Source organism: Equus asinus, chromosome 1 (assembly GCF_041296235.1).
Source record: "Equus asinus isolate D_3611 breed Donkey chromosome 1, EquAss-T2T_v2, whole genome shotgun sequence".
NCBI lineage: Eukaryota > Metazoa > Chordata > Mammalia > Perissodactyla > Equidae > Equus > Equus asinus.
In genome coordinates, this window is record NC_091790.1 from 139,015,221 (window position 1) to 139,037,671 (window position 22,451).

Here is a 22,451-nt window from a genome sequence, read left to right on the forward strand (position 1 = left end):
AATGGCCACCTAAAGATGACCACATCCTAAGGCCAGGAACCAGTGAATATGTTCCCTCACATGGCAAAAGGGACTCTGAAGGTGTGATTAAGGATCTTGAGATGGGGAGTTTATCCCAGATTATCTGGGTGGGCCCAATGTATTCACAAGGGTTCTTATAAGTGAAAGAGGGAGATAGGAGCGTCAGACTCAGAAGGAAATGTGATGATGGACGCAGAATCAGTGATGTGATATGAGAAAGACTCAACCAGCAATTGCTATTTTGAAGATGGAAGGTGGCCATGAGCCAAGGAATAAGGCTGGGCTCTAGAAGCTGGAAAGAAGGCAAGGAAATTGATTCTCCCCTACAACCTCCAGAAAGGAATGCAGTCATGCCTACCTGTCGAATTTAGTCCTTCTAACCTCAGAACTCTAGTATAATAAATGTGTATTGTTTTAAGACGCTCAGTGTGTGAGAATTTGTTACAGCAGCAATAAGAAACAAATACAAATATCTACTAGTTCTCAGGAACTGTCTTACGTACAGAGCACAACACAGAGTCAAGAGAAGCACATCCCCTGCTTGTGTGAAGCTTCCAAGTGCAACATGCCCATCTTGTTTTGCCCAGGAGGAAATTAAGCCTGATGGAATTATGTGATTTTCACACAGAAAATCAGTCTTGATTACCAGCCCATGGATCTTTACACAACAACATCTGTATCCTATGAATAGGAAAAAAAAATCCCATCCTGTGCTTCCGACACAAATTCTGTGTTATGCTAAAGGCCACTGTCCTCTGACCAGCACAAGAAACAGCTTAACCCCTATGCAATCACTTTTATTTATGAAGTGTTTTATTTATGAAGAATCATCTATAGAATGACTGTCTTGCTTTTGCATTCTGAGGAGTTGGAACTACCTGAAGCCATTAAATGAAAAGGAGGTGGCCTTTTCTCTAAGGCCGTGGTCCTTAACCTAAATGAAGAAACTCATCTTAAAGAAGTTGTCACATGAACAGTCACACAGCTGTAGTAACAGGCCCTGCTAGAACTTGAGTCTCCTGACCCCCTTTTCAGTTTCTGCCCATTTCCCCTGCAGACAGTAGGGTGCCTGGATCTAGCTGCTTTTTCAGAAGCTGAAATAGGAATTGAGTTCATTTCACTAACTTTACTTCCCAGCACACCACGTGGATTACAAAAGGAAATTAACATGTAAAGAAACCCTTTGGAAACTAAAGGAGCCATGTTAGTTCTCTTGCTGTATTATTTGGCTGGTCTCACTGTTGGTGTCATTTTCAATTGTGGGACTTGATTTAATAGAGACAGCCACTGTGGATCTATCAAATGGAGCTCAAAGCACATAACTTTCAGTGTAGGGGAGCTATAAGAAACATTTTCAAGTTTTGCAGTGGTCTGACAGGAATAAGGTGAAAAGTGTTCAAAGGGAGCTGTAAGATCAAGTTTAGGGATCTTGTTTTTCAGGTCTGTTATAGTCACTTTGTTAAGTATTGCAGACAATTCATTATAATTTATCACACTGATACTCTCAGATTGGATGAAGCCCAAACACAACTGAGTTAGATGCATATTAAATTACCTCTTACTTAAAAGGAGGGTGGTCTCACCAGGGCCGGATGGAGTTCGTTAGCAGGCTGCGAAGTTTTTCTTAACTCTTCATTATCTGGTTTCATATTGTTTCTGATCCCCAGGAACATCAGACATCTTTCTTTTTTCAACTCTTGGAGAAGTACACTGGGCACTTTGTGAACCACAGTAGCCACCAAGTCCAAAGATAAAGTACTCAACATCACAGCCTATAAACAAAACTCAGATTACTAAGAAAATTGCTCCTATTCTTTACATAAAATCGTTTCCTTTTTTTCTTAGGGAAAAGGAGGAATAATGTTCTTGTTGTGTATTTTTATTTAGATCTACACAAAGCAAAATATTCCACTCCATTATGATAATTGACTGACACGCATATGGGGTGTCCTCCAACGTTTGTGTTTAGGAATTTATGATCACATTTCTTCTAGCTGACCATCACCATCGCGCATATCATTCAACGAAAGACATGGCTCAGACAGGAGTCCATTGATAGATGGCCTTTAATACACCTCCAGATTCTTCTTCCAGAATTGGGAACTTCAAACTCCATGTACATGGCCTTTAATTTATGCATTCTGTCTTATGAGATAGATTTTTTCCCTGGGGGACAAAAAGGACAGAGAAAAGTCCCTGAAGTGCTGTAAATTTAATCATTTGATCCCAAAGGAATTTTTATCCATACATTTTTATTTGTCTCTAGGTTTGTTTATTAATTTGTCCTTTTAAGAACCAGCTCGGGTTGAACATTGGAGAATTTGATACCCATTTATCCATTGGTCTTCCAAGTATACATAAATGTTATGTTAAGGGAGGATTTATCTCAGCTTAGAAATGAACCCCCAGGACATAGTTCTATCCCTTTCCACACTCTAGTCACTTCAGTCTGTGAGTCTCTTGTTAAACATCAAAGAATCTTCAATGGAAAAGCATTGGTGTAGAAATTGGGGGATGGGTGAGCCTTGGGATTGGGTGACAATCGCAAAAATCAGTTTACCCTTGTCTCTTGCATCGATCTTGTAGCAAGCACTTAAACCCAGTTTTTTCTAGTCCTTTTCAGTACTTCAAAGTAGCAGTTTATCAATAGACCCACCAAGCTAGACACAGTCCTAAGAGGTCATCTGGTTCATCTCTGTGCCTTAGGCATAAGCATATCTAAGTAATTCCAGGCAGATAAAAAGAGACAGGGACAGCTGCTGCCTGTGTGCCACACGGCTTCTTGGCTGTAGGATCTCAGTTCCTCTTTGCTTCCCTGAGATCTGTATTCACCACATAGTTTTAATGTGAGGAAGGACCTATTCTTGCCTAATTCTTTTATTTTCTTGCTAAATTTAGAATAATCCAACTGATTCCATGCACTGTCACAGCTGGCAAAACCGCCACAGTAACTCAAAAAAACCACGTGAAGAGCCTATGCATAGTGGAACATTTTAGATTTTTTTTTTTAATGGTTCCCCCTATAATTTCTGACCTAAGTGGCTTGGTAATGATCTAATGTGGGATATTCCATGACTCTTTGGGTGGATCCTCCAAATGTAGATTGATTTTATCAGCAGGGGGTTGTTGCGTGACATATGGAGAGTGCATTTTCTTCCTTCTTTTTCAACCTCCTCAAGCACAAAACCTGAATCCTACCGATTCAGAAAGAAGTTGCCCACAAAGCAAGACACAGATCTATCCTGCAATTATTTTTAGATATTCTTGCCAATACTGCAGTTTTGAATCTGATTAGTCTATTATTGTGTTTGGAAAAATGAATACCTGATAACTGAATTCTATTGGATTGTATAGCTGGAAGCTGTTAGTGCCTTTTTTACATGGCCAAGGAAGGATGCACAGGCTAAGAAGCTACTCTTTTTTTACATAGTTACTCTATCAAGGGGGGTGGGCAGTGGGGGTGGGGGGAGGACCTATACTGCTGAATGCTCTGTTTGCCTCCTGTGCAAGGAGTTAGTACTTTTTCAATAAAAAACAAATTTAATTTGTGGCTACACTTTAAGTAAGATGGTTTGATGGTGAAAGTGGAGCAGTCCCAGCCCTGGATTTAGAGAAGTCGTGTGGCTGAATCCCTTAGCGTCACTTTCATGTGGTTGGGTGAGCCGTTCTCAGAAACCCCAAGCATTTTTGAAGATCCTAAAGTGGAGACATTCGCAATTCTTCCCTCCCCTTTTGCTATTAATTCTTCATGTTTTAACAAGCTCTGAAGTTAATGCTGCCTACACTCTCCTGTCAAACTGGAACTCTTTTTCTTCTCTCTTGAATAAAGTAACCTCTTCTCTCTAGTTCATACATAAATCGAAGGGGTGGATGCCAACACATGCCATATCCAATTATCAACTTCCTTTTTTTTAATTAAGCTGGATTTAGACATGTGATTTGAAGAAAGCTGGTGCTTTTTAACATGTAAAACAATCCATATATTTATCTCTCTTCCTATTCTTTTTGTCTTTTTCGTGAAGCAAAAGTTTGCTTTTGGCTTGCATCATATCGCTATTCCAACCTAGGCATAGCAACCCGGGTTTCATAGTCTCTAAAAAGGAGACAGTAAACGGTTAGTAAATGATTAGAAGTCTATACTGAAAAAGCATCTTTGATAAGCATGTTTCAGTGAGCATTATTGTCAGATATGATGGCATATCCCTACCTTGCTTTAGCCATAGTAAAGTTTTTGAATAAACAACTTATAAAAAACTAAACATATTGTGTGTATATACATTATTATTTTATATGTTATACAATATATATTATATATATAATATGTATATAAACACTCTATTGTGTTATAATGCCCTTTTGCCAACTAACCTCAAACTCTTGGATTTTTTTCTTGGTACAAATGTCTTGTATGACCTAAAAATATCATTGTCTAGGCCTAATTATAAAAAAAAAAATCAAACCCAAATTGAGGGACATTCTACAAAATACCTGACCAATACTCTTCAAAACAGTTAAGATCATCAAAAACAAGAGAAGTCTGAGAAACTGTCACAGCCCAGAGGAGCGTAGGTAGATACGATGACTAGATGTAATGTGGTGTTCTGGATGGGATCCTGGAACTGGAAAAGGACATGGGGTAAAAACTAAGAACATCTGAATAAAGTATTGCCTCGCGTATCAATGTTTGTTCATTAGTTATGGCGAATGTACTACACTGGTGTAACAATAGAGAAGATGTTAACAATAGGGAAGACGTTAACAACAGGGAAGACAGGGTGTGAGGTCTATGGGAACTGTACTATCTTCACAGCTTTTCTGCACCTCTAAGCTATTACCAAAAGCTTAGTATAAAATTAAAAATAATTTTTATGCTGATTTCTCTACAGAACTCTCACTGGCTTTGAGGATTGAAAGGGAAACAAGCTTTCGTTTTACAGTCAAGGAAAGAGAAACTTCCTAGTTGCTCTGCAGTGTAGCACTGGGGTGGGTCGTATCCGGTTTGACATATGGCACAAAGAAGGTTTCCAACGCATTGAGTGGTTGATGGTCTGATCAGTTGCTTTGTAAGAATGGCTTTACATTTTAAAGAACTCATTGCCAAGATTCTCCACTTCGCCATTGAGTAGTTTTTAGCTGGAATGTCCAAAAAAATTTTGTGTAAAGGGCTCATTTTAACCTTGAATTTTTGATGTGCGTCATGCATTTTAAGGCTCAGTAGAGACTCTCCAAGTACACGTGAGAATGAATGCGGCTCAAGTTTTCACTGATGGTTGTTTTTGAACGTTTTCCTAAACACAAGCCATTCTTTAATTTCCAAAATGTGATCATTTTGCCCAAGATTCTATCTCCTAATGAAGTGCTTATTGTTAAAAAGCGTATGCTCATTATTTATATTTTTTGAGTTCGGAAGAATGTTCACCAGGTCCTGTGTCTGTATCTCTAAGTAAGAAGTTTCTCTTGTTAAAGCACATAAGGGCACTCCTTGTTTTCACAGTAATTAATAACAATTCACATAATTATTTTGGAGGAAAAACACTCATTTGAGAAGAACTTGTTGTATTGAAATGACATTTTTGGTTTGCTTGCATAGTGACAAGATGAAAACAAAGCCTTTTCTCCCAAAGCAGTGACAGTAAATGCAGAGCTCGTCAGGAGTTACCCGATTGGTTTCCACCTGCTAGCTGTTCAGTAGACTCCCCTGAAACAATTAATTGGTCTCAATCAGTTCCCAGCAGGAAGTACCCACCTCATGGTAAATATCACCACAATTGGTATTAATTAGCTCTGTTGTCACCTGTCGCAACCGTAGGCTAGGAGCTGTGTCAGGTGATCAGTCTCTACACCAGCAACAGAAGTCCAACTGGAGAGGGCTCAGAGACTCAATGCCAAGGCCACTGTAGCACGCAGGGAGCCCAAAAGTTCTGCCACGTGGGGATGCATGAGGTTCTGTCTGTGATTACCAGTCCCACGGCGTGAAGTCATAAGTGTGGCACTCAGGAGTGGGGTTTGTGTATCTCAAAGAGAAAATGCACCTGCATTCAATTGATGCAAGGTTTCCTGCTGTACTGGCTTCTAAGTCAGCTAGGCCATAGTTCACATCTGGGCTTTGCCACTTACTATTCATTTGATTTTAAGCCAGTGGATTTATTTGCCTGAGCCTAGGTTTCCTAATCTGAAAAAATGGAGGCAAAATTACCCACTAATGGGACTGATATAACGATGGATATGACATTTGGCACTTAGTAGGTGCTCAAAAATTTTGGAATGCCCCCATAAGCAAATAACCATGTAACCTTGTGTGACAGTGATAATGTTCATTAGCCCTCCTAATAATAAACAGGAAAACTCTCACGTGTTCAGTGCCAGCATAGAGAGTGATGCCAAAGGGAAGTTGGGACCTAAAACTTCACTTGTCTTTTCACTCGTCATTTTCTAAGAACCTAATCATTTAGACAGGGAGGGGAAGCAAGAAGAGATGTAAGAACTAGCAAATAAAATTGAAGGAAATTAAGCAATGACATTCTAACAGGGGAGCATTTATTGTATCATATGTGTCTCAGTTGGGCAAATTGTGAAAATGGCATACAACCCACTGAAGGAAATATCCCAGACATGGCCTATATTCATGCAAAAGGAAATTCATCCCACAGTAACTTTGGGCCATAGTCTGATAATTCATTGTTTTTGAACTGGGTTTTCCAAATTTCTCAATGATACAAAGCACCTGGGTGATTGTTAAATACACAGACCAACAGGCCTCTTTGAAATTCTGATTCAGTAGATGCAGGCTGGGACCCAGGAATCTGTGTTTTTAATAAACTAAGTGCTTCTCATGTTCAGATAATTTTGAGAACCATTGATTTAAAACAGTAATTTTCACTTGACTGCACATGGGAATTTCCTGTGGAATATTTTTAAATATTGATGGCTGGATCCTACCCCCAGAAATTTAATTGGTATGGGATGTGGCTTGAGCATCGGGGATTTTTTAAAGCTCTTCAGATGATGCTGAGGTACAGGCAAATTTGGAGTAACACTGATTTAGAAGATAGCCTGAGGGCTCCACCCATCTATAAATGATGAATAAGTAATAATCAGATGTAAAGTCACATCACAGATGAGTAGTCTCCAGCTCTGATTCAGGTATGAAATATGGTAAAAAAAAAATCCCATTTCAGAGAATTTTCTGGGAGTAGTGTGCAAACTATCCCATTGCCCTAGAATTTTGTTGTATTCAAAAGTACTTCCACTGAAGGGACTACCAACTACAATTTAGAGCCTAAATTTCCCTAAATTGGCAGTGCTTGCAGTATGAGTATGTGTGTGAATAAGATTGTGGTATAAATCGAATCTTGGCTTTCACTGCAGAGTTATCTCTGGTACTAACACTGTACTGTGTCCTCTTCCTCATTATCCAAACTCAGTAAATGCCAGGACTTGAAATTGCCATCAACAACAGGAGCTGTAACCAGGCGTGAGGATCCGTGAAACCAGAGAGAGAATCAGTGTCCCAGACAGAGGGGAGGGTTGTCAAAAGTAAGGACTCCGAAGAGTTAAACCGTGTAATGAAAGGTGTAGTAACACTTCTAGGAGACAGTTTCTCAACCTGGATCATCAAGGCAGGACCAAGTGTTACAATCAGAATTGTTTAGGAAAAGATTTGTTGAGCAAAATGAGGAGTCCTCTGGATCTTCATTTTCTCTGGAAATGTTTCTTCAAATCATGAAGTGGTCATTTCCAACTCTCTATGGGACACGTTGTTTGTCAGTCTTTAAACTGCATTACTTAATTCAAATCTTCCAACAGCCCCAGGGAAGAGAGGCAAAGAAAATGCCCTGTTTGTAGGCAGGGCAAGAACTATCATGCTCCTGTTATGAAGTAAAAATTCAGACTTAGATGCCTCACTCTAATTAGGAAGGCTACTATAAAAAAACAAATAAAAAAAAGAGCAGAAAATGAAAAGTGTCAACAAAGATGTGGAGAAATTGGAACTTTTGTGCATTGCTGATAGGAATGTAAAATGGTGCAGCCACTATAGAAAACAGTGTAACAGTTCCTCAAAAAATTAAAAATAGAATATGATCCAGCAATTCCACTTATAGGTGTATATACGAAAGAACTGAAAGCCATATTAAGTAACATTATTCACAATAGCCAAGAGGTGGAAGCAACCCAAATGTCCCTTGACAGATGAATGGACAAACAAAATGTAGTATATGCATATGATGGAATATTATTCAGCCTTAAAGAGGAAGGAAATTTTGATACATGCTACAACATGGATGTAGTAACGCTTGTACTACATGGATATAGTAGCACCTTTAGGACATTATGCCACTGAACTGCACACTTAAAAATGGTTTAGATGGGAGGCCAGCCCAGTGGCGTAGTAGTTAAGTTCACAGACTCCACTTCAGCGGCCCAGGGTTCGCAGGTTCAGATCCCAGGCACGGACCTAGCACTGCTCGTCAAGCCACACTGTGGCAGCATCCCACATAAAATAGAGGAAGATTGGCACAGATGTGAGCCCAGGGACAATCTTCCTCACACACACACAAAAAACATGAAGATGGTAAATTTTATGTTATGTGTATTTCACCACAGTGTTTTTAAATAAATAAATAATTTGAAAATGTGCAAAAAAAATCTAAGGCTTAGAGAATCCACATGGCCAGTAGTTGTGAGAGCTGGACGTTGGCTCTAGGGACTCCTTGCGTGTCGACCCTCCCTTCCCACCTCAGTGCTTCTCAGGGAAGAGAAGCTGAAGATGTTCAGGGAGAAGTAAAGAGGATCCAATAATTGTTTGAGGAAAGAGTAATCGAAATAATCCAGACAGTTGTCCTGAAGATAGTAATAAGGTTGGTAAGCTCTATGATATTAGGACTATGTCTGCACACTGTTTTAAAAAATTGAAGTATAATTCATATAGCAGAAAATTCACCCTTTTAAAGTGTACACTTCGATGTTTTTAGCGTACTCGCAAAGCTGTGCAACCATCACCACTATCTAATTCCAGAACATTTTTATCACCCAAAAAATAAATCCCATGCCCATTAATAGTGATTTCGCATTCTTCCCCTGATCCTCACCCCTCAACAACCACTAATCTACTTTCTGCCTCTATGGATTTGCCTATTCTGGACATTTCATATAAATGGAATCATATAATATGTGGTCTTTTCTGACTTGTTTCACTTAGTATAATGTTTTTAAGGTTCATCCATGTTATAGCAGGTATCGGTAATGCATTCTTTTTTATTGACAAATAATATTCCATTGTATGGATTTATCACATTTTATCTATTCCTATGTTGATTGTGATGTTTTCTTTGTGTTGTTTCTCCTTTTTGGCTATTATAAGTAATGCTGTTATGAACATTCATGTACAAGTTTTTGTGTGGTCGTGTTTTCATATGTTGGGTATTTACCTAGGAGTGGAATTGCTGGGTCACATGTTAACTCTATGTTTAATTTTTTCAGGAACTGCCAGACTGCTTTCCAGAGTGGCTGCCTCATTTTACATTCCTACCAGCATTGTAGGAGTGTTCCAATTTCTCCATAGCCTCACCAACACTTGCTATTTTCCTTTTTTTCCTTTGTTTTTTTCCCCTAGCTTTCTTGAGGTATAACTGACATGTAAACACTTTAAAATTATAGCCATCCTGGTGGGTGTGACGTGGCGTCTCATTGTGGTTTGTGCACTAACTTTTGTATTCTCAGCACACAGCCCGGGTCTAGGCACGTGACAGAGTCTCAGTCCTGCAAGGCTTGAAAATCCCAAGGGATTCTAAGGAAGCTCATCAGAATGATTGGCTTCTAATCTTTGGGAAATCAAATTTTAGAATCAGCTGCTTTTCATTTTTCAATACAAACTGAGTCAAGAAGTAGCAAGCAAACTAATTCAATCTTTGGTCCTGGGCACCCCATTCCTAATGAGGTGATACCTCTCAGTAGATGGTCCTCCTTGTGAGAGTTCAGTTTGCACCCTGGGATGGAAACAGGAAAAGAAAAGAGAGCTCTGAAGGAAAAAAGTCTTTCCTTCATCTTAATTAAAGTTAAGTGCCCAACTCATGACTCACATCTTGGCTTTACTACCTTCACACCTTGCACGTTGTCAGATGCCTGGTGCTATATGATTGCCTATAAGAGGGGTTTTCGACAGCAGTGTTCTCCAATTACCTGTGTTTCCATTAACAAAAAGAAATATCTTTGTGGGTTTCTTAGGTACTTACAGAAATATATCCTGGCTCACTGATAGCCAGAAGCATCTGATCTCTGCCTCACATCCCTCTGACAGTTAAGCATTTGCTTTTAGGCAAATAAAATGTCAGCCACCATTAAACAGCATATGGCAACAATATGGCCTTTCCCTCTCTAGGGACCAACCATTCCCCAGAAGAGATGGTACTTGAAATGGGAGATGCTTTTGAATGCAGGACCCTTATCCCTCCCACCCAGGCATGCTGGCTAGGGAGCTAGCAAAGTGCCACACACAGAAGAACGTGGGCAACCAGATCAGATGTGAACACAGGCCAGCAGTGACCAAAGGCTATTCACCCTGGGCATCTGGGTCTGTGGTTAGGGGGAAGTACCATCCCTAAACTAGTCTGGATTAGCTCTATAAAATAGAAAACAGTCCCTACAGCCTCTTAAAGAGGAGTTGGGGCCAACTGGAACTGAATGCTGTGGTGTGCAGCGAGCAGAGGGAGACACTGAAAGTGAAGTCCCCACCCGTCTTGTCTCTGTGGAGTTCCCTCGGAGGATGGGGAACAATAAACTGCTTTGTCTGGAAATAGATGATGAGGGTGTGGCACGCTGTTTAGAGGATCAGCTCGTGTGCAAGCGGACGTATGGCAATACGGATAAGCAGAAGGCTGCCTTTGCAGGGGCAGCCGGTAACGGGGCAGTCTGCTCAAGATTAAAAAATAAACCGTTTCCTCAGCAGCCTCTGGGCTACCGCGTCTGCGGAGGACACCAGAGATTGTCAATAGAAGTGGCCTGATCCACAAATACAGTCTCAAAACCTCGCTGGTCCTGATTTGGGGGAACTATAAATATGCAGACAATCAAAATGTGGTCCTCGCCCTGTTGGAAACTGTGGTTCCTCACGTAGTACCGTCTCTGTGTTACTTATGTTGGAATATAGTCGATCAGGCTCATCCGTTTTACATCAAGCTTTTAACATATGAGCCTATCCTATTTCTGGGCTCTAATTTGGCCAACAACATGGCCACATCAATGAAATCACTAGCCTGGGGAAAGCAGAGTTCAACTATAGTGTCTGGAAAGCTCGCTCTGATAGACAGTGAACATTGTCTGAAAATTCTCGTCATCTTTATCATTATTTTTCCACTCCTGTAAACTACTTGATTTGAATGTCTAAGGGCCATACGTTATTTCTCAAAATAATTCCAATGCTCTAATATTTTAAAGAATAAAATAAAGTAGGAAAAAAGTTAAAAGTACCAAAATATCTATATAGATATATATTCTCAGAGAGCTAAGAATACCCAGGTAGGGAAGCTTTTTCTTTCCAACTAATTTTGTTTGTTTAAATTGTATTAGTCATATAATTTGATAATGCTTTATGATGACACCAAATAACTGAATTAATACAAAATTTTAAATGTTTAATAAATTGATGAATTTTAAAAAATAACATTAATATTAATAATGTTTTCCATAGAGTATATCTTCAGAAAATGTACTATTAAAAATGAGAACAAAAAAAAAAACGTATTTTAGTAGTGTCAATCAATTTATCTGGAATGTTTTTTTACTCTTTACCGAATAGATATAACTGACAAGATTATCTCATCCTTTGCTTTTTATACTGACAGTCAATAAATCCCATGACAATTGGTAACAACAGCCAGATCAGTAGCTGTATGAACAACAAAAGGTTACAGGGGTTTTCCAAGACATTTTATTCATAGGGGATTGATGCAGACTCTCCATATTAGAAGAGAAGCTTTCTGTGTCAGAGCTGTAGATGGGTGAGTGTTCCCATGTGTCTAAAGGGAACTAAACATTTGGATGAAAAATTAAAAATTCAGCCAATCACGCGAATGCTGGCCACTGTTATATCAAGCATCAGAGTATTTAAAAACATCTCGAGAAATGACTAAATTCTCAACTTTACATCTAGATAATTGAGATCATACTGCCTTAGTGTTTCCGTATGAATGATAATATGTCAAATGTGGCCTACCCTGGAGATCTGTTTTGAACCTTTATATATATTCTATAGTAAATGGAATATATATTATAATTAATATATTGAGCTTAAAAAATAAGTGAAATTGGCAAATCACGAAACTACTCCATTTTTAATCTTATCAACATAAAATGAAAATAAGTACACCTTGTTTTCCTCAAGGAGATATTGTCAAGATTGATTCGTAGGCTGGCAGCAGAACACTGGTCCTCCAACATGATATTACTCTCTTTTAGCATTAATTTGACTTTTTGTCACTTATAAATAGAATTCCGAATTCGAGATGGGGGACTTCTGCGACATTTAAAATTTTTTGAAATGAGTTAGCTAGTACTTAGTGGGTACTGTGTGTTTGAGGAATGAATGAATGGAGAGTGAACAAATGAATGAATGAAAAAGTAGAAATTAGGTAGAGTTCTCACCCTGTGGGATTGGAGTCCAGTTGATTGCTGACTGTGTGTTTCAATTTCGTAGAAATGCCACCACTGTTTATTTTTCTCTAGTTTAATCTCTCAACAAACTGAGCAAGTCTTGACATGGTATTTGCTGGGATTTAACTGAAACACAGAAGCAATCAAGTGGTTGAATTCTGGATTTTTAAAATTTAATGACATTCCTTTATCCATATTGATTGGAGCTTTGGTAAATTCAATTGTTGATACCACCTGGGTAATTTTAAGTCTTTCTGAAGCTTTAAAAAAATGTTTCCAACATAGCTCAAGCAACATAAGAATTTCATCAATTGAAAACTAAGAATCATTTCTGTGGGATGTGTAAAACAAGAAGCTGACCAGCACTATTTGCTTTTTCTTTAATTTGGTATCATTATTGAGAGTTATTCTTGAACTTTATGAAAACCAGATTGGGGCACAAGCACGTTCGCCATCTAATCGTGTTCAGGGAATTGGAACTGAAAATCATTCAAACTAGGAAAACATGGCATTGAAAAATAGTCTACATTCTTTATTCTACCTCAGAATATCTGAGATGGTTTCTGCCAAGGAAGCCTTAGGCTGATAGTAGATCTGATCTTTTTAGAAATGCACGGTTAGCTTCCCAGTCAGAAAGAGATCGTAGTTTTGTTCTTCAATCACTTCTTTGCTGACTTATCACTTACAACCTTTGACCCTTCCACTTTTTTGCTCAGAAAGCTGTGATTTCTTACCATTGCCCACAGAAAAAGATCCAAACAGCGCCTGCCATTCACAGCCCCCTCTTGTGTGGCCCAGGTGACCTCGTCAGCCACATTTCCTACTACCTGCCTCTTCCATGCAAGCTCCTTCCCAGCCAACCCAGACTGTGGGCTGTTCACCAGCCTCTGTTTTGCTGCCTCTAGTCCTTTCTTCTCATTACCCTATCTCTCAGGAATGCCTGTGTTTTTCCCTTTCCACTTGCTGAATGTTCCACACATACTTCAAGGGGTGATACATTCCCTTTCATGAGGTCTTTCTAACCATCCCTTTCCTCTCTCCTCTTCCTCCCCTCTCCTAGCTAAAACAAATCTTCTCCAACACCTCCTTCATGCATGCAAAGACACACACACAGACACACACCACACGTGCTCCTGGGATTTAGTCATGGCATGTATCACATTCAAGGCTGCTACTTGTGTGTGCAAGTTCTGCCCTGCACAAGGATATCAAACCCATGGGACAAGTGGGCATGAAAATCCATCTTACTTTCCACTTCCCAAGGTGTGCACCTGCCCACAGGACTCTGTCTGGGCAGAGAGGCACCTTTTTCTGTTTCATACAAAGGCACTGCATAGACTGGCAGCACCTCTGCTCCTCTGTGTGCATGCTTTATGGTTGCCTTTGCCAGGGCACAAGTTTGTTGAGGGCCATGGCAACCTTTGTATCCCCACTATGCCGGCTACAGTGCTCTTCTTACACATAGGATCATTCATTGAATTTGCTTGAAGGATGAAATGCATTTATTAAAAGCAATCACTTCTGCATATAAATGCAGACATGGAAAGCACTGCAAGAATCAAAATGGACTTCTTAGCAGATGTGGAACAACTGACTTGTCTGATTTTAAGTATATCGTGGTTCTCTCAGCTAAGTAATTTCCTATAAAATGTAGGGCCCTGTAGTCTTTTTGTGGAATTTCAGAAACCACATTTGTGATGCTATGACAGGCCATGACAAGAGTTGGACTGAAATCCATTTCTGACTGTTAGTTAAAATAGGCAAAGAATAACATTAAGAATTGTCTGAAGTGGGCAAGCTAAAGGTCGGGACAATGCCCATGGGAGGCGAGGGAATCTGGGGAGGAACCAGTTGGATCGGTCTGAGGTCAGTATGCTTCCTAGAAGTCTACATGAAGCCAAAAACAAAAAACAAAAAAAGCACCTCATTTCAAAGTCCTTGAAGCCTTGCCAACACTGCACATAATATAACTTGATGTGGCCATGCCCTCAAAGTAAAGAATTGCTTTGTAAAGACTTCAGTAGAGAATTAGTATTAGCTCTGATACAATTTTATCGGTATATGGGAAATGTCCATAAACCAAGCTTTACAGACCACAAAACAATGATGTACCTAAGACAGGTTTTATGCCTATTTGATGATATGGCCAGGACTTCAAATGTCAAGTTTCAAGGGGTAACCATTGGCCAGCCTTTCAAGGGAAAGTCCTGCATCTGTATACAAACTTTCCTCCTAGCTGCGCACTTAACAATTGCTTTATGTTTTCCAGGATGTGTTGAGTTTACACGATGAACTCTTCTCTCTTCGGGAAGAAGCAAGCCTTCTCCACCCATTTCACAGCGCCTTTCTCTCGCCCTTTTCTTCACAGTCCTCTGTGATGTCAGTCTGCTTCGCTCGTTTCCATCCCAACTTGGTGGTGGGTGGGACTTACTCGGGCCAGATTGTCCTGTGGGATAATCGCAGTCACCGAAGGACGCCAGTGCAGCGGACCCCCTTGTCAGCTGCTGCACACACAGTAAGTCAAGCTTTTGTCATATCCCTGTCAGCCATCCAGGCCCTGAAAGAGAGGATAACTGGCAAGAATACACGTTATCAGTAACTCCAAGTTAGAAGTATCTAATTTATAGTGATTGTATCTTGACTGGCTAGAATAAAGTTGAGTGAAAAGTAGATGAAGGAAACACTGAGTTTAGAGAAATCTCTTAATAATCTACAAGTTTTAACACATAGAAAGGATCTCTTTGTCCTAAAGGCCACCAGTGAAGATAGATTAAAATTTAAAAAGGACATAGGGAGAAACTTTGGAAGAGGCAGCTGTGAAATTGTTTTTCTAAAGAAATCCTTCGCATTTACATTAGAAGGTGGAAACTCATATTTTCAAATAGACCATGAAGAGTAAGCATTTTCTGTCCTGGAGTGGTGTATGGGGCTCTTGCCAACAGGCCTTTCCATTCGCGGTTAGAGGGAGTGCTATGACTTTAAATTCTGGAATGCGTGGTGTGAGTCTCAACGGTAAAGTCCACAGTGACAGTATAATCCCTAGGGTTAAAAGTCAACATCTCAAAACCATTACCCATAATTTGGCAGGAGAGGTTCAGTATAGTGTTCATAAGACAACTACTCTGTCATTTCCTTTAAGAGAATGACAGGTGTGTATAGCAATTGTTAGAAGGAATGAGAAGACAGGCATGTCTCCACCAATCCTTGCTACCTTGACATCCAGGGTAACTGATGTTCTTTCTCTGAAATGCCCAAATTATGCCCAAACATACAGCTCTACTATTGTTTCAATTTCCTTAATGTGGTTGCCTCATTTGTTTCATCTGCTGACCTCAAAACCATTCTAGTTTTTAAAAAGACCATGAAGAGGAAAATTCTCCCACTCTCGTAAGATTGACAATGGGAAATGACAAATACCAAGTCAGCCTTAATTCTGATTGACTTGGGCCTAAGACACATGCAGGTGAAACCAGTTCTTGGGAATCTTAGAAAATTGCTCTTGCCTACCCCATTTCTCCAAACTAATAACAGAAAATTGTGACCCAGGAGAAGATGAGTTTGATGCAGGTGCGTGCTCAAGAAGCATGAAACCACTTCTTGGCTCTATGTGGATATCTGGTGTGTTTGTGAGCATATCTTCCAAAATGTCAAAAAATTATTAATCCAAATGTTAGAACATTTAGCAGTAAGCTTTTGGGGAGAATCCAAATCCAGCAGCTCTTCCAAAGAGTTAATGTTTCTTTTTCAAGTAACTTAGGATGAGATCATTACAACGAAAATACTAGTATTGTCAAACAGAATAATATCTGATAACAAATATTATCAGACATAATTTCTGTAAGAAAATAAAAACAAATTTTTTTCTCTTTTGCTGTGTTTTGATGAATCCATACTTAACGGTGCACAGTTAATTTTGTGACTGTCTTTCAACTTCCACTAATGCCTGGCTGATTGGTACCAAGATCAAAAAAGAAAAAGAGGCCCACCACAGATTACTAACTAATTTCCTTTCACACCCACTACACATATGCATTTGGGACAACAGGAAATCCTAATTAAAACAAAGTCCTCTGCCACACAGTAAGTTTATCCCTAACATAAATAAAAACAATCTGGCATCTATACTGGAAAAATGAGCTGTACTGTTGCTTTTTTCTTTCCATTAAGTAGAGTTGTGTGTGTTTGTGTGTGTGTATGAGTAGGCATGCCCACGTGTCTGCTTCTGTTCTAGTTTCTTTACATCTCTCCCTTTTCTTTTAAACTGAGTTTTATTACTCATGAAAGCACAGGCCAGTAAACTGATTAAAGCCAGGGAGGGGCTACCACACGCATTCCTTCTCTAGGCGTTTGGCTCTACACATTCTTCTAGATGCCTTCCTTCCCCACTGCATACACCCTTAGGGTCTCAATCCATTAGGATTTTGATGGTTTGTGTTGATGCTTGGTGGTTAACAAAAGAAACTCCACTGGACTCTTGCTGAAAAACACTGGGTAGATTTCAGGTTCATAGCAATGTCCGGACCTTTCTTTCCTATTTTTCAGTTTTGCTAAGTCTGCTATTTGTAGGTGAGAGCTTGTTTCATCCCTTCTTCCACTTGATTTCCACACAAAGCTTCATGTTTTGTGGCTTGAGTTTCGCACTGCTGCAGGCTCCACATCCACCACAGACTTGACCACGAGCATTATCCACAGGGCCACAACCAGTCAGTCCTCTTGATATTTAAAGACCTGATCAGGATAACATTTAGTTCCAGATCTCTGCTGTACTTACCACTGTCCAGATCCACTAAAGCTGATTCATTTGAAAGTTTCTATAGGAATAGCGTGTGAAAAAGACATAGGACCTCAGTTGATTGTCCATCAGCATGAGTGAAAGAAGTGATGCAATTGCAAAAAAAGCAAATCTTAGTTTAGAATGCATTAATACAGGCATATTTTTTTTATCACATGAGAAGTGACAATTCAATGCTCCCTGGATTTCTATATTCTGCTGGTCAGAATAAGACAGACAGTTGTGTTTCATTCTCGGAACTTCACTGTAAGAGGAGCGCAGACAAAATACAGCACATGCGAAAGAGAGTAACCAGGATGGGGAAGGTATTGAAAACGAGGTACTCAAGGAGCAGTTGGGGGAACTGGGGATGATTAGTCTGAGTAAGACAAGATTGGGGGTGAGGGTGGGGGGTGGATAATATAACAGCAATCTATAAATATGCAAAAAAAGCTGTATTCTTTTGACTTGATCTGTATGATTCCAGAGGGCACTGCGTTAAAAGTATCTCCTTGGGCTTTCTTTATCCCCATTGGTGGAAGGACAAACTCCCCAGAAATTAGTGCTAAAAACTGGATCCCCTTAAGAAAGGTATTTAAGCAGAGTTTGGACCACCTCTTGGTAGAGGCAGATGCGTAACTTCACTAGATGATTATTACAGTTCCTTCTGACCAGGAGTTTATATGATAATAATAGTTTGGGAATCACCCCTTCTATAATATCAACTTTCCAGTATTAAAGATTGTTTCATTGTCGTTGTGGCTAGGTATTATGGACAGTAACTCATCAAGAGAAAGACTTAGACCATCAGCTATTTGCACAGAGAAGCATCAGCTAAGTTGTGGTTTGGCCACTGATAGCTAAGCTCCCTGAAATCTAACCCAAATTACTACTACGTTCTGCTTATGCTAACCTTCCATTTAGTATTTAATGTGCAGCTGCAAATGATTTTAGCCTACCATTTAGGATTCTACAGAGTGGGATAAACTACTAGAGTTATGACAGAAGGTTAGAGCATCTTGCTTGGATGTATAAATGACCTTTCTCAAGGCCCTGACTGAATCTAAGCCTCCATACTACCCCAAATGGTATTTTGAAAAATAAATCTATCATTATCTTAGATTTTGCAGTAACATTTGTAGTAAAAGAACCTAATTTTATCTTACTAGGTGCACTGTGCCAATAATTTCCACCACCAGTATGTCTCTCAAATTAAAGAGGCTGATGAGTATTAACCACTTTTTAAAGGAATGTTAACAAATGTTTGGCACTGTGACTATAATGCATTAAACTTCAGATTTAGTAACACTTATTCCTTCAAGAAGTCAATGGTTCTACCCTTTTGAAGACTGTCTCTTCCCATCACTCACTGTGAGCTTAGAAGCCAAACTATGCAGTGGAGACTCATTCAAGTAATCCGCATTCACCTCCCTGTGCTGCTTCTGCCCTGTCAACCCTCATTTGCTCCAGCTTCCTTGAGCTCTGTTGCATTGCATCTGACTGAGCAAGGTGGAGCTTTGTAAATATTTCCACTGCTATGTGTTGCTGCCAGAGCTTTTAGAGAGAAGTCAGGTTCAAATCAAAAGTGGCAAATGACCTTAGGCTTGTATTATTGTAGGATTATGTCACTCTTTAATCCATGTTTTAGAGTAATGTGTTTGACACTCAAATGTAAGCATTTCCTCTTGGATCAGTGTCTGATCCTCTGTGTTTATGTTTTTGCAGCATCCCGTGTACTGTGTAAATGTTGTTGGGACCCAGAATGCTCATAACCTTATCACTGTCTCTACTGATGGTAAAATGTGCTCCTGGAGCCTGGACATGCTCTCAACTCCACAGGTGGGTTTGTTTTCCCCTACACATAAGAGCATCCTGGTTAAAAGAGATACCTGCCTAATGGAACATAGTTTCTAAAAGCCAAACCCTCACATCCTATAGGAGCTAAAACCAATGGATGCACTTGAAAGAGTAGGGCCTGCTTTCAGCAGTCTCCTCTTGAAGCCAAAACCCATTTCCTTTACCACAAATCATGTAATTATTGTAATACGTTAATCCTTAGGTCAGTTTCAAGTGAAAATGAGATAATCCATTTAAAGCATAGTAATTATGGAAGTTGCCTGTGGTAGGAATTGTACTTACCCTACAGCATTGTTAAACAAATGCAAACGAGGTTGGAGCTCCCCAGAGCAATCCCTTATGGGTACTTGCCTTGGAGAAAAGGTATTCCAGCAAAACAGAAATCCAAGCCCTTGCTTGTATCCGTAGCCTAGACTACCGCCCGTGTGTGTGAAGAATTTGTCGAACCATCTGTTTTCTCCTCTGGAATGTTTGCTGGTATGGCTCTTGCCATTCTTTGCTCAACAAATGAGAAATCAAAAATGAGAATGTTCCAAAGTTTCCAGACCACTCCTGATTGCAGTGATGGGAACCAAACAAAGGAGCAGAAAGAGACCATTGGGAGGAGGCATCTAAATGCAACTTTCAGAATATACATATGTATACATACACACAAGAAGACACACACATTCGCAAATAAACACACACATATACACGCTCTTTCCACGTTTCTTTGTGGAGGAAAAAGTACTTCACTGTCCTTCAACTAAAAATGCAGAGAAGAGTTCATTGTTATAGCCTTTGACAAAAATGTGAAGAAACATCAAGAAAATTGTAAAAGATACGTGGGAGATAATTCTCAATTTTAACATTCCTGTTCCCTTTCCTGGAATAACGACCCTAGAATGTCTCTCTCACAATTTTAGAAGACATTAAAATTTCAAAGTGCATAGGGAAATATGGAAACCATAAAGAACCTTCCATAAGTCTCCACAAAATGCAGATGTAGAGAATACTAAGACTAAATGAGTTCTTTTTATTATTTTAGGGGGAAAAAAAGAGAGAGAGAAAAAAGCTAATAAGCTCCTTACAATTTAAGTTCCTCTATTTTTGCTGACCTTAACATTATACAAGTCAGGAGTTGTGTGTGGGTATTTTATGGCTTTGTCTTAAAATTCTCAGCAATATGTTGTTTTGCTTTAAAAGCATGGAGATTACAAACAGATATTAGAGTGAACCCTCTAATTAGGAATTTTTAATTGCCCATTTTGCTGATTAAACGTGTATTTGTTTAGGTTAAAACCAGTCGTACAGAGGTTACAAGACCCTTTTTATTAGTTTCAGCATGCCCACAGACTCCTGTCTCCATACAAAGATTGAGAGTTTCATGGCACAGCCGTGGATGGCAGGCACACGTGGGAGCATCCGACAGTTGCCCTGGACCCCGTCTCTCCCAAGTGGACAACCAAGAGACTGTACCTTCCTCTCTGCTAATTTTAGCAATGGAGCAAACCATTGGATGGTTCAGTTTTCTGCTTATATTGTCATAGCCTCCCCTCACAGATGCGCTCGCTGTATGTGGATCTCACGCACTGCCAGCATGTCACATGACCATATGGTCTGCGCTACCCAGCCGGTTAGCATGTGCTTCAGATTTATGGACTCCTTGGCTGAGATGGCCTGGTTTATTTGTTTGCACAAAAAAGGCTAAACTCTCAAGCAACTATAATGACGTGATCCCCTAGAATGATTTTTTAAAATTATTTCAGGTACACAAAGTAGGCTGTTCGATGTAAATAGCCAGAAATATTCAGGGATGTTAGTTTGACTCTTCATTGTCGTTAAACTTAACTCTGCAGAATGTCTTTTCAAATACATTTTAATTCCTGATTTTGAAAATCATTTTAGATAAAGACTCTCATTTCCTATTTTAAAGACTTATTAAAACACCATTCTTTGCAGGCTTAAAACCTGTACCCCCAACAGCCGCCCTTCGTGAAATCTGGTCCCTGTTGAAATCTGGTTTTTATGACCTGAGTGACAACTTTCTGGTTTTAGTCCATGGAGGACACACACTCCTGCTTTGACAAATGTGTTTAGTACGTGTGATATTAATACATGTGTATTCTCATGAACAATTGATTGTGAAAATGTTTGTAAATAAAAGGGTATTGTGTGTTTTATTAAAGCCTGGGGCTGACAAGTGTAACCATTACAGTATTATCTTTAGTTTCTGCACCATTAGTTTCAAAATTCTCACCTGTCACGTCTGCCTGACTTAAGAAGCAGCAGCACACACTGATGAAATCCAGCCGGCCTGAAACCATAGATACACAGAAGCATGAATGTCAGGGGCAGTAAAGCGTGGTTTCTGGCACAGCCGGGGTCTTTTGTAACGCTGTGTGAAAAGCAAACAGACGATTTAGCCAAATGATTTTTCCGTGCTATCTTTGGCATGGCAAGGAGTTGACAGAGGGAATGTAACCATGCCGTGTTTTGGTAGGAGAGCATGGAGCTGGTGTACAATAAGTCCAAGCCTGTGGCTGTTACCGGAATGGCTTTCCCGACGGGAGACGTCAATAACTTCGTGGTTGGCAGTGAGGAGGGCACAGTCTACACAGCCTGTCGTCATGGAAGGTGATTTTCTGTTTTCTTACCAATGACGTGTTCCTCATTTCCCAAAGTCTGTTATCACTTTCTGGATTATAACCACCTTGCATTATGAGAAAGGCATTTCGGAAGAAATGCAAAGCACAGCCTCAAGTCTTCATTCTCTTGTAGATCCATCTGCTCTGGTCATTATCCATTTGTAAACTTTTACTCATGAGGAAAAATGTCAAAGCTTCTTAGCATATCATATGAGACCCTTGACTACCTGCCCCTTCCCTGCCTCAGCCTTCAGGTTTCAGCTGTGGACCCATCAGTGATAACAATCCCCAAATATTGCTTATCCCACCATACTTCCATGAGTTTGTACATTTGATTTCTTCTGCTGGGTCTGGTATTTCTTGCTTCCCGGCCTGGTTAATTCCGCCTTATCCTTTAAGAGCCAGCACAAAGGTCACTCCACATTGAAGCCTCTCTTGACTCTCTTGGGCAAAGAAAACTATTCTCTTCTCTATGGTTTTATAGAATTTTCATTCCTTTTATTCATTCATTCTTTCAAGGAATGTTT

At 39.7% G+C, this 22,451-nt stretch overlaps 1 protein-coding gene across 4 annotated transcripts in view; it reads left to right on the plus strand.

Moving 5' to 3' along the window:
* Positions 1-22,451, plus strand: part of DYNC1I1 (dynein cytoplasmic 1 intermediate chain 1) — a 282,823-nt gene that overhangs the window by 203,208 nt on the left and 57,164 nt on the right. For all 4 annotated transcript variants that reach the window (XM_014859410.3, XM_070508726.1, XM_070508715.1 and 1 more), the window contains 3 exons: positions 15,038-15,184; positions 19,166-19,279; positions 21,780-21,913. In XM_014859410.3, coding sequence (XP_014714896.1) covers positions 15,038-15,184; positions 19,166-19,279; positions 21,780-21,913 — 395 coding nt within the window. The remainder of the gene's footprint in view (positions 1-15,037; positions 15,185-19,165; positions 19,280-21,779; positions 21,914-22,451) is intronic.